The sequence below is a fragment of the Alligator sinensis genome, unplaced genomic scaffold (genome assembly GCF_000455745.1).
Source record: "Alligator sinensis unplaced genomic scaffold, ASM45574v1 scaffold255_1, whole genome shotgun sequence".
NCBI classification, from domain to species: Eukaryota; Metazoa; Chordata; order Crocodylia; family Alligatoridae; genus Alligator; species Alligator sinensis.
The window spans coordinates 1,138,073-1,160,656 of record NW_005842270.1 but is presented as its reverse complement, the minus strand read 5'-3'; the positions used below and the strand labels follow the sequence as shown (position 1 = coordinate 1,160,656).

General features: G+C 47.0%; 1 protein-coding gene across 4 annotated transcripts in view; it reads right to left on the bottom strand.

Moving 5' to 3' along the window:
* Positions 1–11: 11 nt before the first annotated feature.
* The window catches only part of GALNS (galactosamine (N-acetyl)-6-sulfatase), a 48,080-nt gene continuing 25,507 nt past the window's right edge, over positions 12–22,584 (bottom strand). For 2 of the 4 annotated variants that reach the window (XM_025209156.1, XM_025209157.1), the window contains exons 12-14: positions 17,967–18,088; positions 7,793–7,910; positions 5,333–6,949 (exon numbers count right to left, since the gene is read on the bottom strand). In XM_025209156.1, coding sequence (XP_025064941.1) covers positions 6,851–6,949; positions 7,793–7,910; positions 17,967–18,088 — 339 coding nt within the window. In that variant the 3' untranslated portion in view covers positions 5,333–6,850. Of the gene's footprint in view, positions 4,464–4,497; positions 5,126–5,332; positions 6,950–7,792; positions 7,911–14,047; positions 14,637–17,966; positions 18,089–22,584 lie in introns of those variants that run through there. The other 2 variants (XM_025209158.1, XM_025209159.1) reach the window with 2 other exon arrangements.

Here is a 22,584-nt window from a genome sequence, read left to right as displayed (position 1 = left end):
GAGGACGTCTCTGAGAAGACCGTCTTTTCCCTTAGATCGTATATGTGGCTCTAAATAAAAGCTACACAGCTCAAGAGAGCAAAACATCAAGAAACCAGCTGCTTCCATTGCTGCTGGTTTGCGCCCAGCCATCCTGCAGACCCGCTCCCCTAGGCAGCATCTGAAAGGCTGAGCTTCAAGCAGCCACCAGCAAACCAGCTCCTGCCTCGGGGTGGGGAATTCCCAAACTGGGGGTTGCTGGGAGCACGGTGACCCTGCAAAGGGCCCTGCACGGCTGCGATGCAGCCCAAGGCTGGAGCAAAGGTCTGTCTGTTCAGGGCCAGGCCGCTTTGAGCTGTTCCCGTGACCAGGCAGCCCTGGGCTCAGTTCATCCCTGCCGTTAAACCAAGTTGATCGGTGCTTTATGTAACCGGAGTGGTACAACACCACAGTAGCGTCTCCGGGAATCTGTCCCAATGCACGCTGCTGGGAATTTGTATGCCAGGAGTGTCTCGCTGTGCTGGATGTTGCACGCGTACATAAAGCAAGAGACGGTGGTACACCCATGCTACGGTGGCAGATGTGACTGCAGAGCTGCCCGCACTCCCTCACACTGGTTACGTTCAGGTAGCGGTAGTCCTCCAGCCATGGCAACATGAAGATCAGGGCAGGCCAATTTGTCCTGCTTCTTAGTAGTTCAATGCAACCCCCTAGCATCGTCTATCTACGCTATACGCTTGTACAACCGCAGTACAGCCATACCCAATCGCTGCCACACAGCTCACTGTGCAACTAGGCAGAGGACGGGGGGAAACACGTGGCAGGGAAAGGAAGCGACTTGGACAAAGTCCCACCCAGCAGGTCAGAAGCAGATCTGGAAGTCTCTTGATTCCCAGCCCTGCACCCCTGTACCACCCTTCACCCAAACTGTTTGCAGGCTGCAAGAGGGAAAGGAAAGGATCTCTGCAGTTCTCTGTTGCAAGGTCATTTTGCTACCTAAAAATCCACGTGGTGCAGAAATTCGCACAAAATACCATTTTATTTTGTTCTTCAATTCCTTGTGGCCCCCTCAAGACCAACCTTAGCATCTGTACATCCTTGGCACTGATTTAAAACACTTCTCAATGATCCAGCTATAAAACTAAATTCAATTTGCTATTCGTAACTATTCTTATTTTAAATGTAAAGCACCAGCTCCTCCATATCAAACCCTTCATCTTTTATCAAGGAACAAGCATAGTGCAGGGAGTTAAACAAGTGTTGCAGGGGACTTCATTTACAGCAGCCAGCTTTCTAGGACCATGCCTTTCTGAAGGAGGCACCGACTTATTTGTGAACAAATGTCAGTGCGTTAAAACATGCCTGTTCCAGCTGGCAGTCAAACTGGCCATTCACAGGCCTGTAATAATATTGCAGTTTTGTACACGTGTTTCTAATACTGGCTCTAAATATTGTGCTTTTTGGCATTTATTACTTCTGCATGATTTACTCCAAAACATGAGACATCACAGACATCAGGCAATGCATTGTCATCGACTCAATGCCTTAGAAATGTTTAAGGACCACGTAAGCATTTTTAGTCATTCCCCCCCCAACACCACACACACGTTCTTAAGTATCCAGCCTTCTGGTTAACAAGACTATCATCGGAGGACATCACAAATCTCCCCGCAGTCACCTTTGTCTTGCTGGGTCCCCATGAACAGGGCACAGTGCAATGTTGTTCTACAATTCTTGAATCACAGTTTAATTTGCTTTTACTTGCCAAGTCTCTTAATTAGCGAATCCCACCCCAGAACAAACACCACAACAGAAGCATCGCTGAGATACTTGGAGAAAAAGAGTCAGGGAAATGGCTGTGCTCCATGCCACAGCTGATGTATGAATTGAGGCTGGTGACATCTACCCGGTAGAGCGCAGGGGGAACGGTGGCTCAGGGGTCTGGCCAGGCCTTTGGTCGCGGTGGTTAGGAATGGCACTTCATCTCAAGCAGCTGGTTTGGCAGAGCGGGGTGAGCACCTATGTTCTAGAGAACCGAACACTGGGTGTGTCTACACATTCGTTAATGCGCCATAATTACTGCGCATTAAGTTTGGTACTTGGATAACTGAATACTAAATCAATGTGCGGTAACTTCTGCTATTGCACAGTAGCACCGGTGCATGGTTTTTTAGTGACACTAACTGTGCAATAGCCTAATACTATTGCGCAGTAACATATTAGCAGAGTTTCTGCCCAGCACACTACTGCACAGTGTTATTAGGCCATTAGGCAGTTCAAGTCCCGTGTAGACGTGCCCACTGAAAACCGACAAGCTGAGACTTGTATCGGCAGGTGATAGCGGAGTGAAGGGCAGTATCTTCAAAACTGGTTGTAAGCTGGGGAAGAGTTAAACAGGGCAGAGGATAAGAAACCCTTGGCCCAGACCTGCGTGAACACAACCTAAATGCTCTGAACGACTGATAATTTAGGAAGCATGTCTGAGTTTCTGCTCAGAAGGCACGGGTGACCTCTCTTTGCACAGGGCCCTGAGAAGCCGTGCTGCTACTGCTCCCAGTGCATTCAGAACAACTTTGGATCAACAGGGAGTCCATGTACCGGTGACTGCAGACGCAGGGGGCTGGACGTGGTGTTGGTAACAGTGGATTCCAGGGTGATGAGCCTTTCCAGGTGGCAGCTTCTAAAGGTGGGAGGGAACAGAGATTGGGAATGGGAGGGCTTTCTTTGATGATTCCTCTCACCAGATCCACCCTCCCCTGTCATTCAATACACTATGTGAGGCATTCGAGACTCACACCATCCGCCTGTAATGCAATCCATGTTAGGTCCTGATCAGAGATGCTTTTAAATACTCGAGGGACAACAGGGAGCACCAAGTTAATGAAGATGTGCAACAGCAGAGCAGTCACCACTGACAGCGCAGCGGATCAGACCGTCGCAGAGACCGGACAGAGGTTGGAAGTCCTGATACACGGAGCATTAAGAGCCAACTCTTGACAGCCTCATACTCATGGGATAATCCAGCCTCTAGCACATGCTAGAGGATATCATCTAGCATGTGCTACAGGATATGATGGAGGGGCTCACAGGAGGCAGGTACTTTGAGGAACAGAAGGGGAGGAGGAGGAGGAGGTTTTGTGTGGGCAAGAGGCTTAGAAGCAGGGGAGCAGGGAGCATTACACGACTTACTCCAAAGATGGTTGCCTCAAAACCCCTTGGAGCTACCCGCCTCTTGGGGAAGTCTAACAGAATTAAGTAGGAATGTGAAGAGTACCTTGACATTCCCTCTCTGTACCAGCACAGCTCCAAACCCAGAGAAGCATGAACAATACCCGATGCTCTGGAATGGCAGAAGAGGCATCCCCCGGCGGCCTGGACTGCTGGCGTCTCCTGCCATCCTCCAAGGAGCGTGTTGGGTTTTCTTTGTGCAGTGGAAAGATGCTAATACTGGCAGAGCGTGTGAGAGCACAGCTTGCAATGCGCAATTCTGCTAGGGACCCACATCCGCTGTGAACTCAGCCGACAGGAACACGGCGCCCAGGCTGCAGAACGCAGCGCTTAGAAAAGTTTGCGCAGGGCCAAGAACTCACAGGGCAAAGGTGTTGAGACTGAACAGGCATTTCCAAGCCTCTGGCTGGCTGCGCCCTACTTGCCGAGAAGCGACCTCACATCCCCGCCTGCCAAGAAGTGACCTCACATTAGGAGGCTGGAAGCATCACCTCACCCATGTTTGAACCCAGATTCCCTGAGATGAAAGGATAAATGAAGCAGCCGTGAAGGGAGGTGTGCTGCGTGCTGCTCCAGAGAATGTCCTGTAATGCTGCAAGGGAATTTAGCACTTAGCTAGCGCTTTTCATCTAAGTGCTTTGCCAATACTGCTTAATTAATGTTCACACCAGCCCCGCGTTCAAATTTGTACTTGGAAAATACTGCACTTTCTCCTGATTGGCGACTGCTCTTTCACATTAGGATATTGCAGGGAGTTGAAGTCTGCTGCTGTTAGTTGCTCTGGGGTAGCACTGGAGAACCCTGCTGACGCTGCAGGGCTGTTAAACAGGAGATGAGACCTGTCCCAAAGCACTTACAATTTCAGGGAAAAAGCTGAAAAGCAAGTTGGTCACAAGAAAACAAATCAGTCATAAAATCACAGAGAGGCAGGGCTGGAAGGGAGCTCCAGAGGTCACATCTAGTCCAACCCCTGCCTGAAGCAGGATCAGCCCTGTCCAAATCATGCAGGCAAATCCACTGTCCAACCTCTTAGTAACACTAATGTCAATCCTGACACAACACGTCCAAACCTGTCACAGGGAAAGCAGGGGGACCACGGCTGCCAATGTCCTGCTTCTGTAAAAGGTGGTCAAGAGATCCCAGGTAGAGACTGTGTCCCTGCTACAAAGGAAGGCAAAACCACCCCTCCCAGTCCATACCAATCTGACCAGGGGGTAAAATGCCTTCCTGACCCCAAATATGGTGTCGGTCTGAACCTGAGCAGAAGGACAAGACTTTGTCGGTCTGAACCTGAGCAGAAGGACAAGACCTTCTAGTCAGGACCCTCCAGCTTTAAGTCCCAGCAGAAGCACTGGCACAAGCCAGTCAAAATCAAAGCAAAATTGACACCTTTTATCTATGTGCTCCTCCTCTGGGTCTTTGCACTTCAGGGCATCTCTATGAAGAGTTACTCAAGAGAACAGGGAGAGAAAGCAGCAAGACAAGAGACCGTCTGCTTTACCTCTGAGGTAAGGGGAGAACTGCAATCGGGCAGAAACTGTCTCTTGTATCATTTAAAACAAACCCATTACTGAAAACGTGCTATGGGTTGCAGCAACGTGTCATTTCATCTACTGAGAGGGAGGCCTAATCAAACAACAGAAGAGAATTGCTATTGCCCCGAGAAGCGAGGCTGTAACACTGATCCTTTTGGAAGAGCAAACGATGATATCTGACATCGCTCCTTTCTGAGGCACAAACACACGAGTGTCAATACGGGAAGACAGGCGCCATGAACCGTGACCTCAGTTCGTTTCACTTCTTGACCTGATCTGCTGCCCCGAAGCAAATATCAGTGCGGCCAGAAGCACTTGGTAGGGTTGGATGTGGGAGGTTCCAAGCACTTTCCCAGCTTCTTGCAGCCTGGAGGAGCCCAATTCTGTTAAAAACCAAGATGGAGAAATAACATCAGTCCTAAAGAACGAACACGGTGCTAAGGTCTGCAAGACAGGATAGATGTAATGAGATCCGAATGACAAGAGCTCTTTTTAATTTCCATTGCACGGGATCACCCTTAAGTTCTGCCTGAAAAAGGCAGCTCCATTTGTGGCTGAGGCTGGCAGGTTCGGTCTTCCTATCACCTTGCAATTTCATCCATACAGTCTTTGGGCAAACCCACAAAACCCCTTTCCAACAGAGCCTCCTTCCAGTAACAGATGCAAGAACTAGGCTCTTCAGAGAGATCTGACCTTCTTTTGCATTAACACGACGGGGAAATATACCTGCGCCCACCTGGCAAAACCTTTCAAAGGCGCTAAAATTGCAAACACCCAACACACTGAGAGACATTTCTGGAGGAAGCAAGTAAAAAAGCAGCAGCCTCTAAAGGCTGAGGGTGAGAGAGATAAGAACATTTGCGTTTTAATGAGCATTTTGACGGATTAGTTTAGGAATTGATGGATTAGGAGGTGCTTAGATGACAACTATTCCAAGTCGTGTGAACCAAAGCGATTTGCCTCCCTTGTTTTCATGTTCCCTGAATTATCTTGTCCCAGCGTGTGTGCAGCCGGGGAGAAACAATGTCAGCAAGGAAACACTGCAGTTCTCTGCATCAAAAGGGGTTACTAGGAAATAGTGGGGTGAACGGGGTTAATTTTTCCCCCAGAATCTACAAGCTAACAAAAATTACAATAAGGGATTGCAATAAAATTAATTCAAAGGGCCACAGTCCTTCTTCTGCCTTTGGAAACCCTCTTCCCTCTGCTGCCAATTGAGAAAACATCAGCTAGTAAAACGCTCATCTTCTGCTGTCTCAGTGCCCAGTCACGTGTGGGAGATCCCTGCTGCCAGTCATTAAAGGTTAGTTGTGCTCGGACCTACTGCCTTATATTTATTTATTTTAATTGAGCCCTTTGTGCTCATTTTAGAAGCAGATTCCTGCAGGGGGAGGGAAACAAAAATTAATGCTAGGGAAAAAAGGCAGGAGCAGGTCTACATCGCACAGAACCGACGACAGATGGCAGTGATGCACCAGCAATCTCAGCAGGCTCGGAAGGAGAGCAAGGAGGGGATGTTGTCTGAAGGCTGCTCCAGGGAGAAAAGGCCCCCTGCAATATGGGAGCAATTGCTGCTGCTTTCTACAAAGTTTTCTAACTTTCTAAGTGCACCAGGATGACTGGGAGTTTCATGGGCTAAACATTCTGCTGGAGCAATGGAAACAGAGGGAATTTCTGCTCTTCTGCATGACTAGGTTGCATCTGTTTCAAGCCTTGAGATGCAAATCCTCTCTGCTGTCGTGAGTCTACACTGTTAGCGCCTGAACACCTCGGATGGGCTGCAAATCCTGCAGACAGGGAACCTGAGGTGGTTCCCGTGCACGCAGGTGATCCCTGTAGGGTCTGCGCTCTGTGAGATCACTTCCACAGACAGGGGCTCCCTGCACACGGAGGGCAGGAGGTACCAGCAGGCAGGTCAGTGGAGCTAACGTCTGTCCTGAGGTGGGGGCAGCAACTACAAAGTGGTACATCTGCTGTCCTCCATGGATGATTCCTGCCCCCTCTCCCTGCAAAGGTACTCAATGTCCAGATCAAACAAATGGGCTCAGCTCCAGCAGCAGGATTTGGGATGCAGGGCTGGGTGCCTTCAGACCCTTTCAGTCCATTTATCATCCGCTATTACTGAGTGATGAATATTGATTAAAGAGAAAGTTAAAAGAAAAAAAAAAGATAGCAGGACAGAGGCATTGTTTCTTCAGCTGCTTCCCCTGCAAAACACCCAAGAATGAAGAGATGGCATAAATCTTATGAGGTGACCTTCCCCGTCTCCTTACTAATGCACGATTTTCCCCCCTCATTTTATATTCTGTGGCTATTTTTCTGGCTGGAAGCAGTCCTCAACCAGTGGGGTTTCCTCTTTTTGCCTTGGGAGACTATTCCATAGTTAGAATTTTTGTTTCTGCTTTTTAATCTATGTTTTCCTTTCCTCACTGACATCCTAGTCTTCCTAGGCATGTCCCCTCCGTCTACACAAAATCATTCTCATTCTGTGAGATTTGCCCTCACACACTGACCAAACTGTCAGGTTCAGGGGGTGCTCTCTAGAAATCAAGGACTCTTCAACACCATCTCGCTTGGAAAAAAAAATCCCCTCTATTCCATATCATTCGTTGTATCGAAGCCATGAAGACTGGAAAAAATTGGTACTGGGTGCTTGGAGGATACAGATCAAGAGAGATGGGCACCAAGGTATCAATTCCACCGCTGCCAAGCCAGCTGAGTTTCGGAGATTTCTGAAGGGGGATAAGAGAGGAGCAGCAGGTGCTGCAGACACTGCGCTCTCTCTAAGGCAGAAAGTTGCACCGTTTATCACGGCACGTTGACAGACTTTCCAAACCCAATTCCAGTAACTTTGTGCTGACCCTTCTGCATGACTCCACTCCCCAGGTAACACACAGCTGCATCCTCACTGGAGCAGCCAGACAGCCTTTCAAAAGGGCTATACAGGATTTCATCCCCTCACCAGCCTGTGCTAGGGGAGACTTTCATGCTATACAACACACATTATACACCAAAGATGCTCAAATGTATGTATGGCTTAATTCCCTTACCATGACGGCCCTGTCGCATAGGTTCAGCTGTGGTTCTCCTGGCACCAAGGTCGCCTTGTGCTGGTCAACGATGGGGGATATTCGTTTTATAACTGCTTCGTACTCAGGGCTGGCAAACCTAGAACAACGTGGAAAAAGAAACCAAACAGGAATTATTATTTAGATGCTTCCACAGTATCTGGCTTCCTGCACCATATGTTTAGGGGACAGCTTCTCGCTTGAAGACTAAGCTGTGGTATGCTTTGGGCTGCTGGAAAACTGATACGATGCACTATGGTGCTTTGCAATCTATGCTGTCTGCCTGTGAGTTTCCAGACACTTAAAGAGTTAGGATTTAAACAGCAGAGCCCCACAACTGACTGTCTGAGGTTGGGTCTCTATGAGAGCTGCATGACAACCCTGCTCTGGGATATTACAGAGGGCGGCACAGACCAGCCCGTCAGGTTCATACCTAGTTGAGCTTCTCCCATTAGGCGCTGGCAGCCACACCCCCCGCCACTGCATGCAAGCCGTTGTGATCCTCGTACCAAGATTATTACTTCAGCAGGTATTTAAGTGGCTTGTGCTATATTTTGTGACACTAATACTTGGTGCTTCTGAAATGGAGGATTAATACCCAAAGATCTCATTTTGTCCATCATATCATGAGTCACACAAGAAACCAAGTGACAAATTGGGAAACAAGGTCCTGTCCCCAGGCTCCCTTTGCTGACAGGCCACGCTGGCCACCGGCCCCACGCTCCAGGAAATTTCCTTCCGTGAAAAGCAATCACGTTCTGAAGCCCAGCGATGTGCCAAGAGTTTCCAGTAAACCCTGTAGATATCACTTCCCCTCGGCAGCCTTCCAGAGAGCGCTGATTGCGGGCATGGGCCAGGGCTCTGCTGGGACAGAACCGGAAGGGAATTTGGAATGACAAGCTCAAGCAAGCTAATCTGTCTCTCTCACACCCAGCTAGCTGTATCCTGGTTTAATGGACACACTTGGAGGTTAGCACCAGGGCTGGCAGCAAGAGTTGGGTGGACCATCACAGTTGCAAAGCTCTCATCTCTCCGCACAACCACCGCTTATTTCTGTTACCAGAAGACTCTAGGGGCTGTTCAGAAAACTAGGGGCCGGCCACAAGCTTTGCAGAGCCCAAAGACCCTGTCTGACCAACACGGCTTTAAACTCAGTTATAACCCAGCTGCATTAGTGGAAAACATAGCTGTGGTCCAGGCAAAGGGTATATAATGCGTGCCAGCCTGTGCTGTCTTCCCATTATGCAGCACGTTGTTTGCCCTAGTTCATTGGGAAGAGGAAATTTTGACCTGACACCAGTTCCTGGCCCTTTGAAAGATCCAGGTGGCAAAGCCCTACTTACTTAAGTGCACTGGGCTTTTCTAACCAGGTACCACCATATTTGCCAAACTTATAGCCAGCTGGTATTTGGTATGGGTTGAAGACATTTCCCCAAAGCACAGTTGGTTCACCCAATAGTTCTGCACCCCTAAAGCAAGGTATAGACTAACGTCGTACTGCATGCTGTATCTTGGCTGAGTTTAAGAACATGCAGCCTAACACGGTTTAGTTAACACTTTTCTGCTCTGAAAGGTGTTAAGAGGGCTGGCGTGTTGTAGTAGCCAGGATGTGTGTAAGAAGCAAGAGTTTTTGGGTGATATCTTCTATTGGACCAACTGCTGGGAGAGATGTCAGCCAAGCTTTCAGGCACAAAGTGCCCTTCTTTGAGGTCTGTGGAAGAAGCAGGTCCACCCTATGCTAAATGCCAGGAAAAACAATGGCTTGTGTTTAACTCCCTAAAGGGGTCAATGCCTGTCTGTGCTGAAGTTTAAAAAACTAGGCTGGAATGCAAAAGACTTATTCAGATCAACGTGGAGGATTTTAAGGCCCAGCTCGACAAAGCCCTGTCTGGGATGATGTAGTTGGGGCTGGTCCTGCTTTGAGCAGGGGGTTGGATCATTTGTGACCTCCTGAGATCCCTCCCAACCCTCTTTTTCTATGATTCTATGACTTCCAAGGCACTCTTCAGCCTGTAAAGTAGCATCCAATGAGCAAGACTAGTCCAGTGTTTTTAGTTGTGTTTAAAAACACGTGAACACAACCTTTAATTAATTATATTTACATGCATGAGTATGTTAAGGGGGAGTGTTCTCTGTTCTGTTTAAACTGAGATCATCTTGCACGATATGCCAGCACACTTGGCCAGGAACAGAAACAGAGCCCCTATCCCCTATAAGCCTGCAGCTTACTCAAGATAGAATTACCTCTTCAGATACACAATATGTACACTGAAGAGTTAGTGTTCATGTCGTGTCTCCACAACACACAATTGGTGACTGTCTAGAGCAGGTTAAAATTGCTCAGAGCCTCAGGGAAGCCTGTTTGGAGAAGGGATTGGTAATAGGAATTTGATTAGCACTCAAGTTACAGGGGTAACTGATCTAAAAGCTAAGCAGCGGGCTGCTAAAGTAACTGGAAAGCTGTCCTACTCATGTGAGTAGTCCCGGCATTGTCTTGGGTGGGAAATGCAGGATCAAGCCTCAAGTGCAGAGCTTGCAGTATTTCCTTTAAAAACGACAATATCCTCCATACAGGTGTTTGAACATTATTGTCTGAGCGAAGCTCCAGACCGCTGTGCCTCCAGGGCATGCTGCATTTTGTATTCTAGTTCAACAAGCCGGCTGAAGGCAAGCTGGGAATAGCAGTGAAAGAATGAGCGCGCGCGCGAGCAGGGGTGAGCAGGTGGTGTTGTGAGGAGTTTGCTAAAAGAGATCCCCCAGTGTACATGAAATTATTCCATGCTCAGAATGAACGAGCAGAGTGGACAAAGTCCAGGGTCATTACACTAATTGACACTTTACCTCCAGGAAGTCTCTGGAGAGCCAATCAGGCTGGATTGCGAGCACTAGGTCCCAGGCACAGGTGTGGCCTGTGCTTAGTTCATTTAGTGTAATTGTGCCTTGGCAATCTGTTCTCATCTCCTCCCTCTCCAAACAGCTCTGTGTGTAACCTGCTCTGTTATTAACCCCACTCTGCCCCAGTGAAATCCTGGTTTTGGGGAAAGGAGAAATGGTTTAATGCTCTCTTAATCAAAGCAAGAGATCATCTTAATCTTCGAATCTTCAGACACGTTCACCTTCTGGTCGGCTACAATTGAGAGGCATAAGGAACAGCCTCGCAACATCTTTCTATTTTTGCTTATCAACAAACCCTCATTGCAAAGCATGCCAGATGCAATATTGTCACTCTTCATTATTTATCCAGATCTTGGTCTTTAAACGCTACCTATTCCTGATGATTAAATACCTCTTTTTTATTAGTATTTCTCATTATTAACTAATCACACACAAAGCCTGACGAGCTGATCCTCAGTGCTGGAGTTTCCTATAGAGCTCCCCCCTCAACTATCTAAATCTGGATCTCATCCTATTATTCAGCCTTCCTTTGTTTCTTGTTTCCATTATCAAGTTCAATCTCAATTTAAAAACTGCTTGGCGGGAGATGGGGCTCTGCTGCCGAGAGGCAGTGAGCTGCCACGATTGGGCAGAAGCAGGAGATTAAGGCAACCAGAAAGAGGGCTAAAATGCACAGAGTACAGACCGTACTGCAGTCATCTTTTATTCTGCGAGTTTCTAGGGGCACTGAATACAATGGCTCCTAAACCTGCTGGATCATGCTGTACTGAAGTATCACAGTGCCTCCAAAACCAACATGCTAACCGTATGCAAACCCCGCCATGGTCTGGTTTTGAGTGATCATCTCCCATCTTTTCATCGTTCTTGGCCTCTGTCTGAGGTTCCAGCTGGCTCCATCCAGGGGCAAGGCCCTTCCCAGGGCAAAAAGACCCATCTATGGAGCTTCCCTCCTGGGTATGTCCATCAGATTCCTCCTGGTAGCTGGCTACCTGCAAACTATCAGCGCAAGCCTTGTCTATTTAGTCTGGGTCGCGTCTGACAAGCAACTGCTCTCTCTTCCTGGGGTAGGGCTTGTTCAGATTTTCACAGCTGCATTTCCTTACATTTGAGCAGTTGATTCTGCCCTCCCCCCATCCCAGTAGACTGGCTTTGTTTAAATGATAGCTGTAAAACACAGAGTCTTCCTGATGTGTGCGCCAAGCACCAGAAAACTTTGGCTAGATGGAGATTTTAAAGCTATCTGGATATCCAGATCTTTGCACAGGGGGAGAGAGAGAGAGGGATGGAAATCCTTAGTCTCACTGCAGACCTGTGGACTGGTTTGTTCGTTCAAGCACAGGTGACAGCAGACCGCACTCATTTAGATGGGGGGCTGCTCCTCCCTTACAAATACAGTGCCGTACAAAGTCCTTTTGCAGGACACAAGAAGTGGGTCTGGACTGCAGTAATCATAGGCATGCCTTAGTGAGCTACAGTTCTAGCCAGTTTAGGGCCTGAGTCTGCAGCTAACCCGTTCTCCCAGTGGAAGAAACAGAAGTAGCCAAGCCACACCATCATCTTCCTTCCTATGTGGGAAAGGGAAGCGATTCTTTCCACTGATTAGGTGCTATGCAGCATGGAAACAGCAGATGAGCCCTTGGTCTTTCAGGTGACGGGCCTCTAGAGAAGGGTCGTCCATCTCCACTGCTCTATCAATTTGCCACCTTCACGAGAGCTCAACATACAAGCTGAAAGGGGAGGACAAGGAAGGAAAAAGGGAAAAAGGAGCAGAGTCCAGGTGTGCTGCAGCACTTTTGTCAGAGGCCTGAAGGGTGCGAGGTTACTTGGATGCAAAGCCCCCAGCCTGACTGCATAACACGGGGTATGTCACAGCCTCCTAGCAGCCAGGCTAAAACAGCTGTTGGGCATGGCTACAGCCTCACTAAAAACCAGATGCTGCCTCTGAGCTCAGCCTCCCCGCATTCTGGGATGCATTTTTCCTAAGCATTTCTGTTTTCCATCACAGCCCTTTGTTTCGCTGAGTGAGTGGTTTAACTCGGGTAGGTGGCGAGGCTGCTTTTCACATGCACCTACTGCTCGTTGCTTGACGGGGTAAGCCTTGCTTTCCTGTGCCTTCTAATTTTGCTGCCAGGACCGATCTGTGGACGTGGCAGGTCTCTGCTGCAGGTTCTCCAGTGCCATATGTCAGCAGTTTGCTGCTTCTGCTCTGCTCAGCCAATTTAATTTCCATAACCATATTTGCCATCCTCAGTCACTGAATTCCTACAATTTTACTCTGGATTGTCTCATCTGTGGTTAGTGAATCTGATTGGGTCCATTGCCAGGAGCACTGACTGCACAGCAACAGAAACACAATAGTCTCCGGTAGATCTTATTCACTCTTGTAAGGTAGACAGTTTAGGTGGGTATTCTTCCCCACCGCTGCTGGAGTGTCTGCTACGGCTATACGTGCTGCCTTAATGCTATTCCTAGTCTTAGAACTTTATTCAAAGAGAAGGCCCTCGTGTCTCTGAATGCTAATATCACATGATTTCCCATTGCTCATAATCAAAGATAACAGAAGTGACTGGAGAAGAAAAGACTGAGGGGAATTTAATAGCAACCCTTAACTACCTGAAAGGTGGCTGCAAAGAGAATGGAGCTGGACTGTTCTCAGTGGGGGCAGATGACAGGACAAGGAGCAATGGGCTCAAGCTGCAGCAAGGGACATTGAGGTTGGATATTAGGAACAACTCTCACTAGGAGGGTAGTAAAGCACTGAAACAGGTCACCCAGAGAAGTGATGGAGTCTCCATCCTTGGAGGTTTAGAAGACCCGGGTAGACAAAGCCCTGGCTAGGATGATGTAGGTAGAGCAGAGGGTTGGACTAGATGTGACCTCCTGAACTCCCTTCCCATCCTCAGTTCTCCAATTTGATGACTTGTTGCTCCCTGGTTCATCAAAATAATGTGTGGCAGGACAACTTTCTAGCCTTTAACACAATTATTTTCCCATTATTTATTTCACTGCTGCCTGCAAATTTTGAATTCGAGGCACTGGGGTCTTACAGTGACTTGCCTGGACCATGCTATTAGTAGTGCGCACTGTTCATTTTAAAGAGCTTCTTCCCTTGTTCAACTTCTAGATGTGTTTCTTTTTTTTTTTTTTTTTAAATAGACCTTTTTATGAGGCACTGCTCTGTCCTAGGCCAGCTATCCAAATACTTGTCAGCTGTTGCCCCACCTTGTTAAAGCACCTGTTTATTGGCCAATTTAATGGTTCAAATTGCAAAGGTACCAAACTATGGGCTAGGTCAGATGACAAGCGTGTAGCTTTCCCAAGATAAGCTTATATCCCTTTTACCTTGTGTCCTATTCAGCCGTATTTCTCCTCCGGCCCCAGGCACTGGGATGACTTATTTGCTCTAAGAGATGCTCCAGGCCCGCTGCCTGACCTACGCGCTTCCTGGCAACCTTTCAAATGTCTAACCCCTGCTTAGCTGACACAAGGCAGCAGGTTTCCGTTGTCTTGACTGAGGCTTCTCACTGTAATTCTCAGCAACTTATTCATCGTTTTAATGCTCTCTTCAGTGCTCCTGGTCCCCAAGCTGCAGATAATTTGCCAGGGCTCTCCCTCAGTGCAGCTGCTGCCATTTCCCTCTGGTTAGATGGCAAGGCTCCAGCACAAGTCTTCCTGTGATTATCCCCCGAGTGACTCTTTGTTATGCACCATTTTTGCTGTGTTGCTCCTTCTCTTCATTTTCAGAGGGTAACATTTCTACCCTGAATAGCAAGGTCAGATCGGCTCTGTTATCCATCAGGTCCTCTCTCCTCTGAGTTTCTCTGGGAGATTCCTCCCCTCTTTTCTGGTCCCACAATGAGTATAATTAAGTCCTTGATGGTTCCTAGGATTTTTTTTTTTAATCTGCTTGAAATAGGCACTTTTGTGAGTCCTGCTTTAAAAAAAAACAACCACACAGTAGTTGGATTCTGAAATCATCAGCAAATATCAGTAAGTGTTTACAGCTTCTATGCGTTTCCATAATAGTCAAGTATGTTGTTCAAAGTCAGATCTTGCTACTTATCTAGTTCCAGAATTGAACAAACTCCTAGTTTTGGATCAATGCCCGATCACTCAAATCAGGTAACTGTACTTAAGGGCATTAATGACCAGGCATTAGCTGGCACTGCTTATTTATGATCGAGATTTTGCACCTCTCGCCTAATTTAGCAGAGTGCTCTTCAGCAAGAGATTTATGCTGCCAGTTCTTTTGTAATGTCAGAGCTTGGCTTACAAATACCTCCTCTGCTGCAGCGGGCTGGGTGTTTTGTTTGCATTTGATGCTGCACCACATTTAGTTTTATGCTACCTGCTTGTGTTTTTACTATTGCAAGGCATTTCAGTGCAGGTACATTCAGATGGCACGTTCCAATTCAAATAAAAACTGAAGTTTTGGGGGTTTTTTTAACAATTGATTACGAAGGTGGTAGCAACAGATTATTTTGGTGGCTCTCTCTAAAATGTTGCTTGAATGCATCTTATTCTTGGAGAGATGAGTCCCGGCATGGTACTTGAGGCATGTACAAAGCTCAGAGAATCCAAGAATTTTATAGAGGAAAGACTTATTAGATCATTTAGTCCCGTCTCTGACATTTGCTGTAACAAAAATATTCCACTGGCTCTAACTTAAACAGGAAGACTAGTAACTGCGTCCAGAGAGGAGCCTAAATATTGCTTAGACTTACAGAAATGTTGCTGCTCCATATGGCAAGTGCTAACATATGATCTTATATTAAGAAACCTCTCAAATGACAAAAGACGCAATGGATTCAAACCTTACCACAAAAGACAGAGGTAAATCAGGGCTCTTACTGGTACCTGTATAGAGTCAAGCTAGCCTTTTAGCAACCAGTGCCTGGGTTTCCCTTCGAGAAACATTAGTGTAAGGGACTCCCAGCAGGCAAGCTGCCAAGGGGGGATAAATTAAACTAAATAAAAACACGCACCAGTAACAACCCCACAAATGAGGATAATTTAATTACCACACAGGATAGGAGACCTACTTTCCATGACGCTTCCAATGTGACCGGAGATGAGAGAATAGCAACATTACGTGCTGTAGAAAGGAATATTCATTTACTAAAAAGAGGCTTTCTATTAGGGTCTGCATATTAAATAACATCGTTGCTTTCCGTAATCATGTCATAATCTTACCATAAAATTCAATCAAGGCAACAGCTTGTGTGTGTCCAGAAAGCAATAGAACCATATGAGAAATGACTGCAGATGTAACTCTGGAATTTAGTTCAAGCCTCAAAACATAGTTGTTAAGAGGAATACTTAAGCAATAAGGCAGCAGATGCCTTGAAGATTCTGCATGGTAAAGTCTCCCCAGCTTCAGACCAACACAGACAGCCTGCAAACCACACTTAGGTAGCAACGTCCTAGCACTGGATTTTTGGAAGGGGCTATTTCTGCTCCTCCTCTTCCTAAAACAAAACAGCTATTAAACCAGAACAGGATATAATCTCTTCTGGAATCCCTACTCAGCAATGCAATTTTACTGAACTGAATTCAAAATACAACAGCAACTGCAAGGAATAAGATACAAGATGGATTTGGCTTGTTCATTAGTGCTGAAATGCAAGAGAAAGAGCGAGCTAATGTGATGGGCTTCTGAAGAGCTTCATATGCTGTGTAATGTACCCCTGGGGTGCTCATCTGTTATGCGAAAGAAGTGAAAATATTTTTCCCTCTCCCTTTCTCTCTGGTGAAAACACTAAGTGGACAGTATGGGCTCAGCTCTGTTGAATGTAATGGAGTGAGTGCATCCACTCAATTATTTAAAATGCTTGAGTAATTGCAGCCCTGTCAGTTCAGAAAGCCTCTCTTTGCTAAAGCCACCACACACAACCATTTCTATGCAGAGGGTCGTGGCAGCACCAGTTTCTGCTTTATTTACTAATACATTCTATAAATCAAACCCAGTGGGAACGAAAGACAGCATAACCCAAGTCCCCCATGTCCTTCTGTTTAAAAAAAAAAAAAAAAAAAAAGCATTCTTCCTGATCAGTAGAGAAGAGGTGAACCCTTACCAGCCTTTGGGGAGGATGTTGTAATTAAAGCAGTAAGGCAAGATTAATTTGTGGGTTGTGCTGGCTGATACCAGTGTAAGCTCTTGCCAAAAACCCAAGGATTAGGATGGCTGCTACAGGTGCAGGCTGAAGCCAAACACTTAACGGAGAATGGGGTTAAAGGCTGACACCACCCAAAGAGCTATCAGGACAGCGCAGAAAGTTCACCAACCAAGCTTCCATGAGCAGGGCTCTGGCATGCTTGAAAGCTTCCCCGGTCAGGATAGCATTTCTGTGATGGGCAGTGGTGCTAAGACTCATCAGAGCATGCCGACAGAGGAAAGGGACACTTTTCCCCCTTAGGAGCAGAGGATTGCTGCAACCTAGCTCAGGTATGCATGTTCAAAGTCACCAGCTTATTACTCTGCAGCTGCAGAGTCAGTCCTGTAATTGAGGAGCAGAAGGGAGGACCATTCTGCCTCCTTCCTCCTCAATCAGGGGTAGCTGGCCATAAGCCAGGTACCACTACACTGAGTCTCTCTCTCTCTCTACCCCACTCCTTCCCTGCCTGTTATTTAGAATGATGCTCACCTGTCTACTACGCTTTCTAGGATCCAACACTTGATTTTCATACAGAAACACCTACCGGGTCAATTGGTTAACTGCATAGACATGCAAGTGTCACTATAGTCCTCAACATGATATTTATGTAGACGTAATCTCTCATGCTGCAGCATCGCAGGTTCCCTATAGGATGTCTTGTGCTTCCACACAGCTGTAATGTACTCCTTCATTGTGACTGAATCCCTAAACTGAAGGAACTGGCTGTGGAGAGCTGTACTGAGGGACTGGACTTTCACATCCTCCTTTAGACAGTAGTCATCTCACAAAATACTTATGATGGCAACACACCGGTATGATGAACAGCAAAACCTGTCATCTAGGATGTACTGTGCCACCCCAGTCAATTAAGGTAATTTATTTTACCCACAGGAAACAAAAATTGAACAGCAGCATTATTAAAGTAAGGTCCTTAGGACTACAGGAGCAAATGTGTCCACAAGAGAAGTGATAAACACTAAGGAAGCCAGCCCTTTGGTTAAAATTGTAATATCCTGTCCTTGTCTCTGAAGAGTCCCCTCGCACGTCCTTGTGATGCAGAACTCTAGCCACAGACACTTCCACATTTGCATTACTTTCTTGCTCACCGTACTGGATACTTCTCCCCAGGGTCCCTGCCCAAATGGAAAAGCAGTGGCAGAAGGGTGTGTTCCTCTTGAGTATGTGTGGTCACTCCTGAGATGTTCTGTCCAGGACAAAAATCGATGCCCTGAGTTGAAAAAAACAAAATAGGTCAATGAGATGATGGGATGAACGGATGGGTTTGAGCTCATTTATTTAATAAGTGATGGATGCAAACAGTGGACTCTATCAGAGTTTGCATCTGGAGCATGACTTAACACAGGCCTCACATTTCTGCATTATTAAAAATCAAAATATCTCTATAAAATATTCACTGAAATGAAATGGCAAACAAAAGACAACAAGGAGGTCATTTAATCACAACTCTGCACATATAAAGCATCTCCTCTCTCTTTGATTACCAAGGTTCAGAGCTATGCTGACTGGCTGGGGCCGCTGTTTTATAGGAGGGAAAATCCAATAAGATATGAAAGAGCATCATCCCAGGAGGTGACAAGCACCCACAATTCCCCTTGGCTTCAATGGAGGCTGCAAATGCTCAGCATCTGAGTCAGACCCCAAAGACTCATTTCACAGAAGGCAGCAATAAATTGGGTTATTTAAAAGAGTCAGGTGTGTTTGTCTCTGTGATTTACAGCTTCTCAGAGTGCCGGTATTTGGTTGTTAGCCAGGGAATGCTAGGTGGGCTGGATCCTCTGAAGTAGGTCTGGAAAATCCCCAATATCCACCATTAAAATCTGTTGCTGCAAGTCAAGTGTTCCCCAACAGCAGGAGCTGTTGGTGCAGAGGCCATAGTTACTTGGACGCTTCAGTTGTTAGCAGCAGCGGGTTAAGTCCTTAGTCCCCAGCCCAGGGATCCCCAATGCCGTCTGTTCAGAAATCCAGAGCGGTGCACGCCCTGCATCTGCGACTCCCTACGCTTTGCCAGGTTTCGTCTCTCCTAAACTCCAGGCAATTATTAGCCAGATGTCAGCTCTCTAATAACCTAGAGCTTGGCCTAGAGTCTTACGGGCTATTTTAACCCTGGGAATAGCAAAAAATTTTAAAGCGCTAATTTCACCGAAGCAAAAATAAAGCAGGAGGCCCCATGGACTAGCACGACCTAGCACCTAGCGGACTTGTTAAACCTCAGAGTTTTACAATTCAAGCTAACACACTGTGCTATTTACAATCCCTCAAAATGCCAGAGACACAGACAGGGACTCAGAGAAAAGGTAAATGGTAATATTTAAATGGTGGGGGGGGGGGGGGGGGGGGAAAGCAGTTGTGCCATTTGCTTATAAAGCAAACAAACTGAAAGGCTCTCTCCAGATGTGAGCAGCATTTGATTGGCAAACAATTTTCCAAAAATATCCTGCGTGTTTTAATGGACAGCTGGTCAGCGGAGCAGTTAATATTCTGCTTTTCAATAAAGCAAGGAGGTTAGAAGCCCATGAAATCCCATTTATCTGCACAGAGCTATAGATTCCTGAATCAGTCGCTGGAAAAAAAAATAAGAGAGCGGCTTGATAGGTTGTAGCAGGCTACCAATAATGGACTTTAAATGGGTACAAAAATGATTGACCTTTTAACCTTCTGGTAGGATAGACCTCTGAGATTGAATGAGGTTTTAATAGTGGAAAACAGACCTTAAAACAAAAACAGAACAGTTAATGGAAAGGTATCAAAGCCGACATAACATACAAATTATAATTTGGATGCAGATCAAACAAGCTATTTAATTAAGAGTCTGCTAATTGGTGCACTGCTCCGCTAATGCAAATGTTTTAGTTTGAGGGAAGAATTTATTCTCTTGGGCGTTCGCTTCTATGTTGCTCCATATACATTTCACCCTTTGCTTCTCATATAATCCTTGTAACGGGAGCGCCGGAGCACGTTCCCGATTACATCCTGCAGATTCCCGAGAAAGGAGGAAGCTTCAACGTAGGGGTCCCGGCACCCACAGAAGCGGTCTGTCTGGCGGGCCTTGAAAGCCAGGTCCTTGTTCAAACTTTATCTACCTCGGGCGGGCAGACGAAGCAAGAAAAATCCTTTCAAGAAAGGATTCAATGACACTGATAAACAGCAGTTCTAAAACATGGCTCGGACTATTATGAAGCCCTTTAAAGGGCCTTTTCTAAAGCCCTTTAATTTCATCTCCATAAAAAAGGGCTTGTTATTTCATTTTTCTGATTTACAGGGTGATGGTCATAATCGAAGGATGGGAGGGAGGGACTACGCTGGACAGCCTAGGTCCTGTGCGAATACAAGCCCTGATCCTGCGTGGGTGCTAAGATCCACTGGCGCTATACCACGCAGGACCTTACGGGGCTGTGCGGAGATCCCAAATGGCAGATACGCTACTATCCATCAGGACCAGGTTTGTAGTCTCCAATATTACGGAGGCCCTCTGCCCTTAAGAGCTTCCAAACCAGTCTGTACCTTTAAAAAGCCAGCTCTCTGCTTTACTGGGGAACAATAAAAACTAGCATCAGCGTGGAGGGCATATCAAATCCCTGTCTGCAACTCAAGAGCCCTGATCCCACAATCCGACCTGCATATTGATTTCAAGGGCTCGCTTGACTGACCTGGGCACTGCACATAATCATTAAAACCAGGAACTGGCGCGTAACCAGGACGCTGGACACCACGTATCGGAGTATGATACCCAGGAGGATGTCTGAACATACACAGATACCCTGTATAAGATGGAGCGGGTGTCTCGCAGCATTGAGAAAGTTTCCGATGCATCAACAAGAGGGAATGCTAGTCACGCTCCAATGCGCCTCACTCCAAAGTCTTATTAAACGGGTACCTACGAACCTCTTTCTTAACAAAAGGCATCTTGCCGAAACCTGGCATTTGAGACCTCATGGTATGGTTGCCCAAGACGGTAAAGCAGTTTATATTCTGAAGGAGAATAAATTTCCCTGCTTAAATAACCTACCTGTATTCTGTCCCATTTGGTGCTTTGTAAATTCAATGCTGTTTTCAGTTTGTGAAAAGAAAACAGCACAGTGTCCGACACGAATCAACTGAAAGCCCAAGAGTCCTGTCTGGACCGCTTCCCTTTTCTGGAGCTGGGAATTTTAAATCAATTCTGCTTTGGGAAGCATTTCAAGATACAGACAGTCCACCCATCTGAACATCTGGACAATGCCTCTAGCGGCTTGGGAAGCATGCCAATTAGGTTGTGCGCGCTTGCCAGGAGTGGGGTGGAAAGGTGACATGCAGAAAGATGCTAGACCTTCCCCTGTTGGGATGAACAACATCACCCCTGGTGAAGAAAGCATGATAGGCAGTTTGCCTGCCCCTTCCGCCCCTCCCCAAAAGCTGGAGTGGGCTCCAATGGCAAGAAGCATGCAAAGAAAGGAAGGAATCCTTTCTACATACTTAGATGGTCAGAGATCGCCAGCAGAGCATTTGAAACCATGTCATCAGGTGAGGATTGTGTCCCATTCCTCAATAAATAAGGCAATCTATATTTAGGACTCAGAAGCTATACCTGAGGGTTGTGGCAGGCTCGTGTACAAGGCAAGACAGGCCAGGTTGGCAGCTGGAGCAAAACGATGCGGCTCCGTGGACAGTGGCGGAGCTTTGCCAATTTGTGCCAGTCAAGAATCTGGCCCCAATATACCTGGCGTCCCAGAGGCCACCCTGAGCAGCACCACTTAAACAGTAACTTACTTCAGACAGGAGAAGAGCAAAGAATTGATCCAGTCCCCGCCCTCCTCACCGCCAGACGTACTGCATTGTTTCCTTAAACATTTTCTTGGAGAGACTGTTAATCAGGAGGTGCTTTTAACTGGCTATTGATCCTCAGCGCAGCTCTGGTATTTTACTCCCCACGTTATCGGAGGCAAGATGCACGTTGACCAAAAAAAATAAGTGACCTAACGCGGGCTGCTGCTTGCATTTAGGCAGATTCCCTAAGCAAGCGCACAAACCAGCTCAGGAGGATGCGCCTACAGCACTGCTCAGCGTGCGGCGGCCAGCTAAAACAGCATCGGATGACTTGAAAGCAGCAGCCAGAAGCAACTCAGCTGGTAGGGCAGATGCTTTGTGCTGCTGCACAATCTTGTCCGTTGGAAGGGAATTGCCACTGAGCTCCACTGAACTGTACCCCCTCCCGTCTGCTCCAAAAGCAACCGGATGCTTAAGGGGCCAGACCTGCCTGTCCTTTCTTCCCTCCAACCGTATAACTAACCTCAATTTTTTCCCCTTCAGTAAGAACTACTGTTGGTTGCACAGCTTGTGCCTCAATTTCCAGAGCAAATGGACCACAGATGCTATGTCAATATAGACATGAGACAAATGCAGCAGTTTGCCAGGATGGGCTCTTGGCCAAGTGATGGAATCACCACTTGTGTTAATGTAAGCCCTCCGGCAATTCATCACCCTGGCACTCTCCCAGACTGCTCCGACTTTACAAGGGACTGCGGATTACAAGAGCAGCACAGCAAACACCGGACTCCATCTCCTCGTTCCAACGCACAAAACCCAGAGCAGCAACAAGAAAAGTATATTAATAGTAGGGGAGGGAAAAAACCCACTACGTGGTTTGAGCCAGGGATCCCTGGCACTGAAGTGATCTGCTGTTTCGAGTCAATGCCACAGCCCTGGGAAGCAGCAATGCTAAGCCAA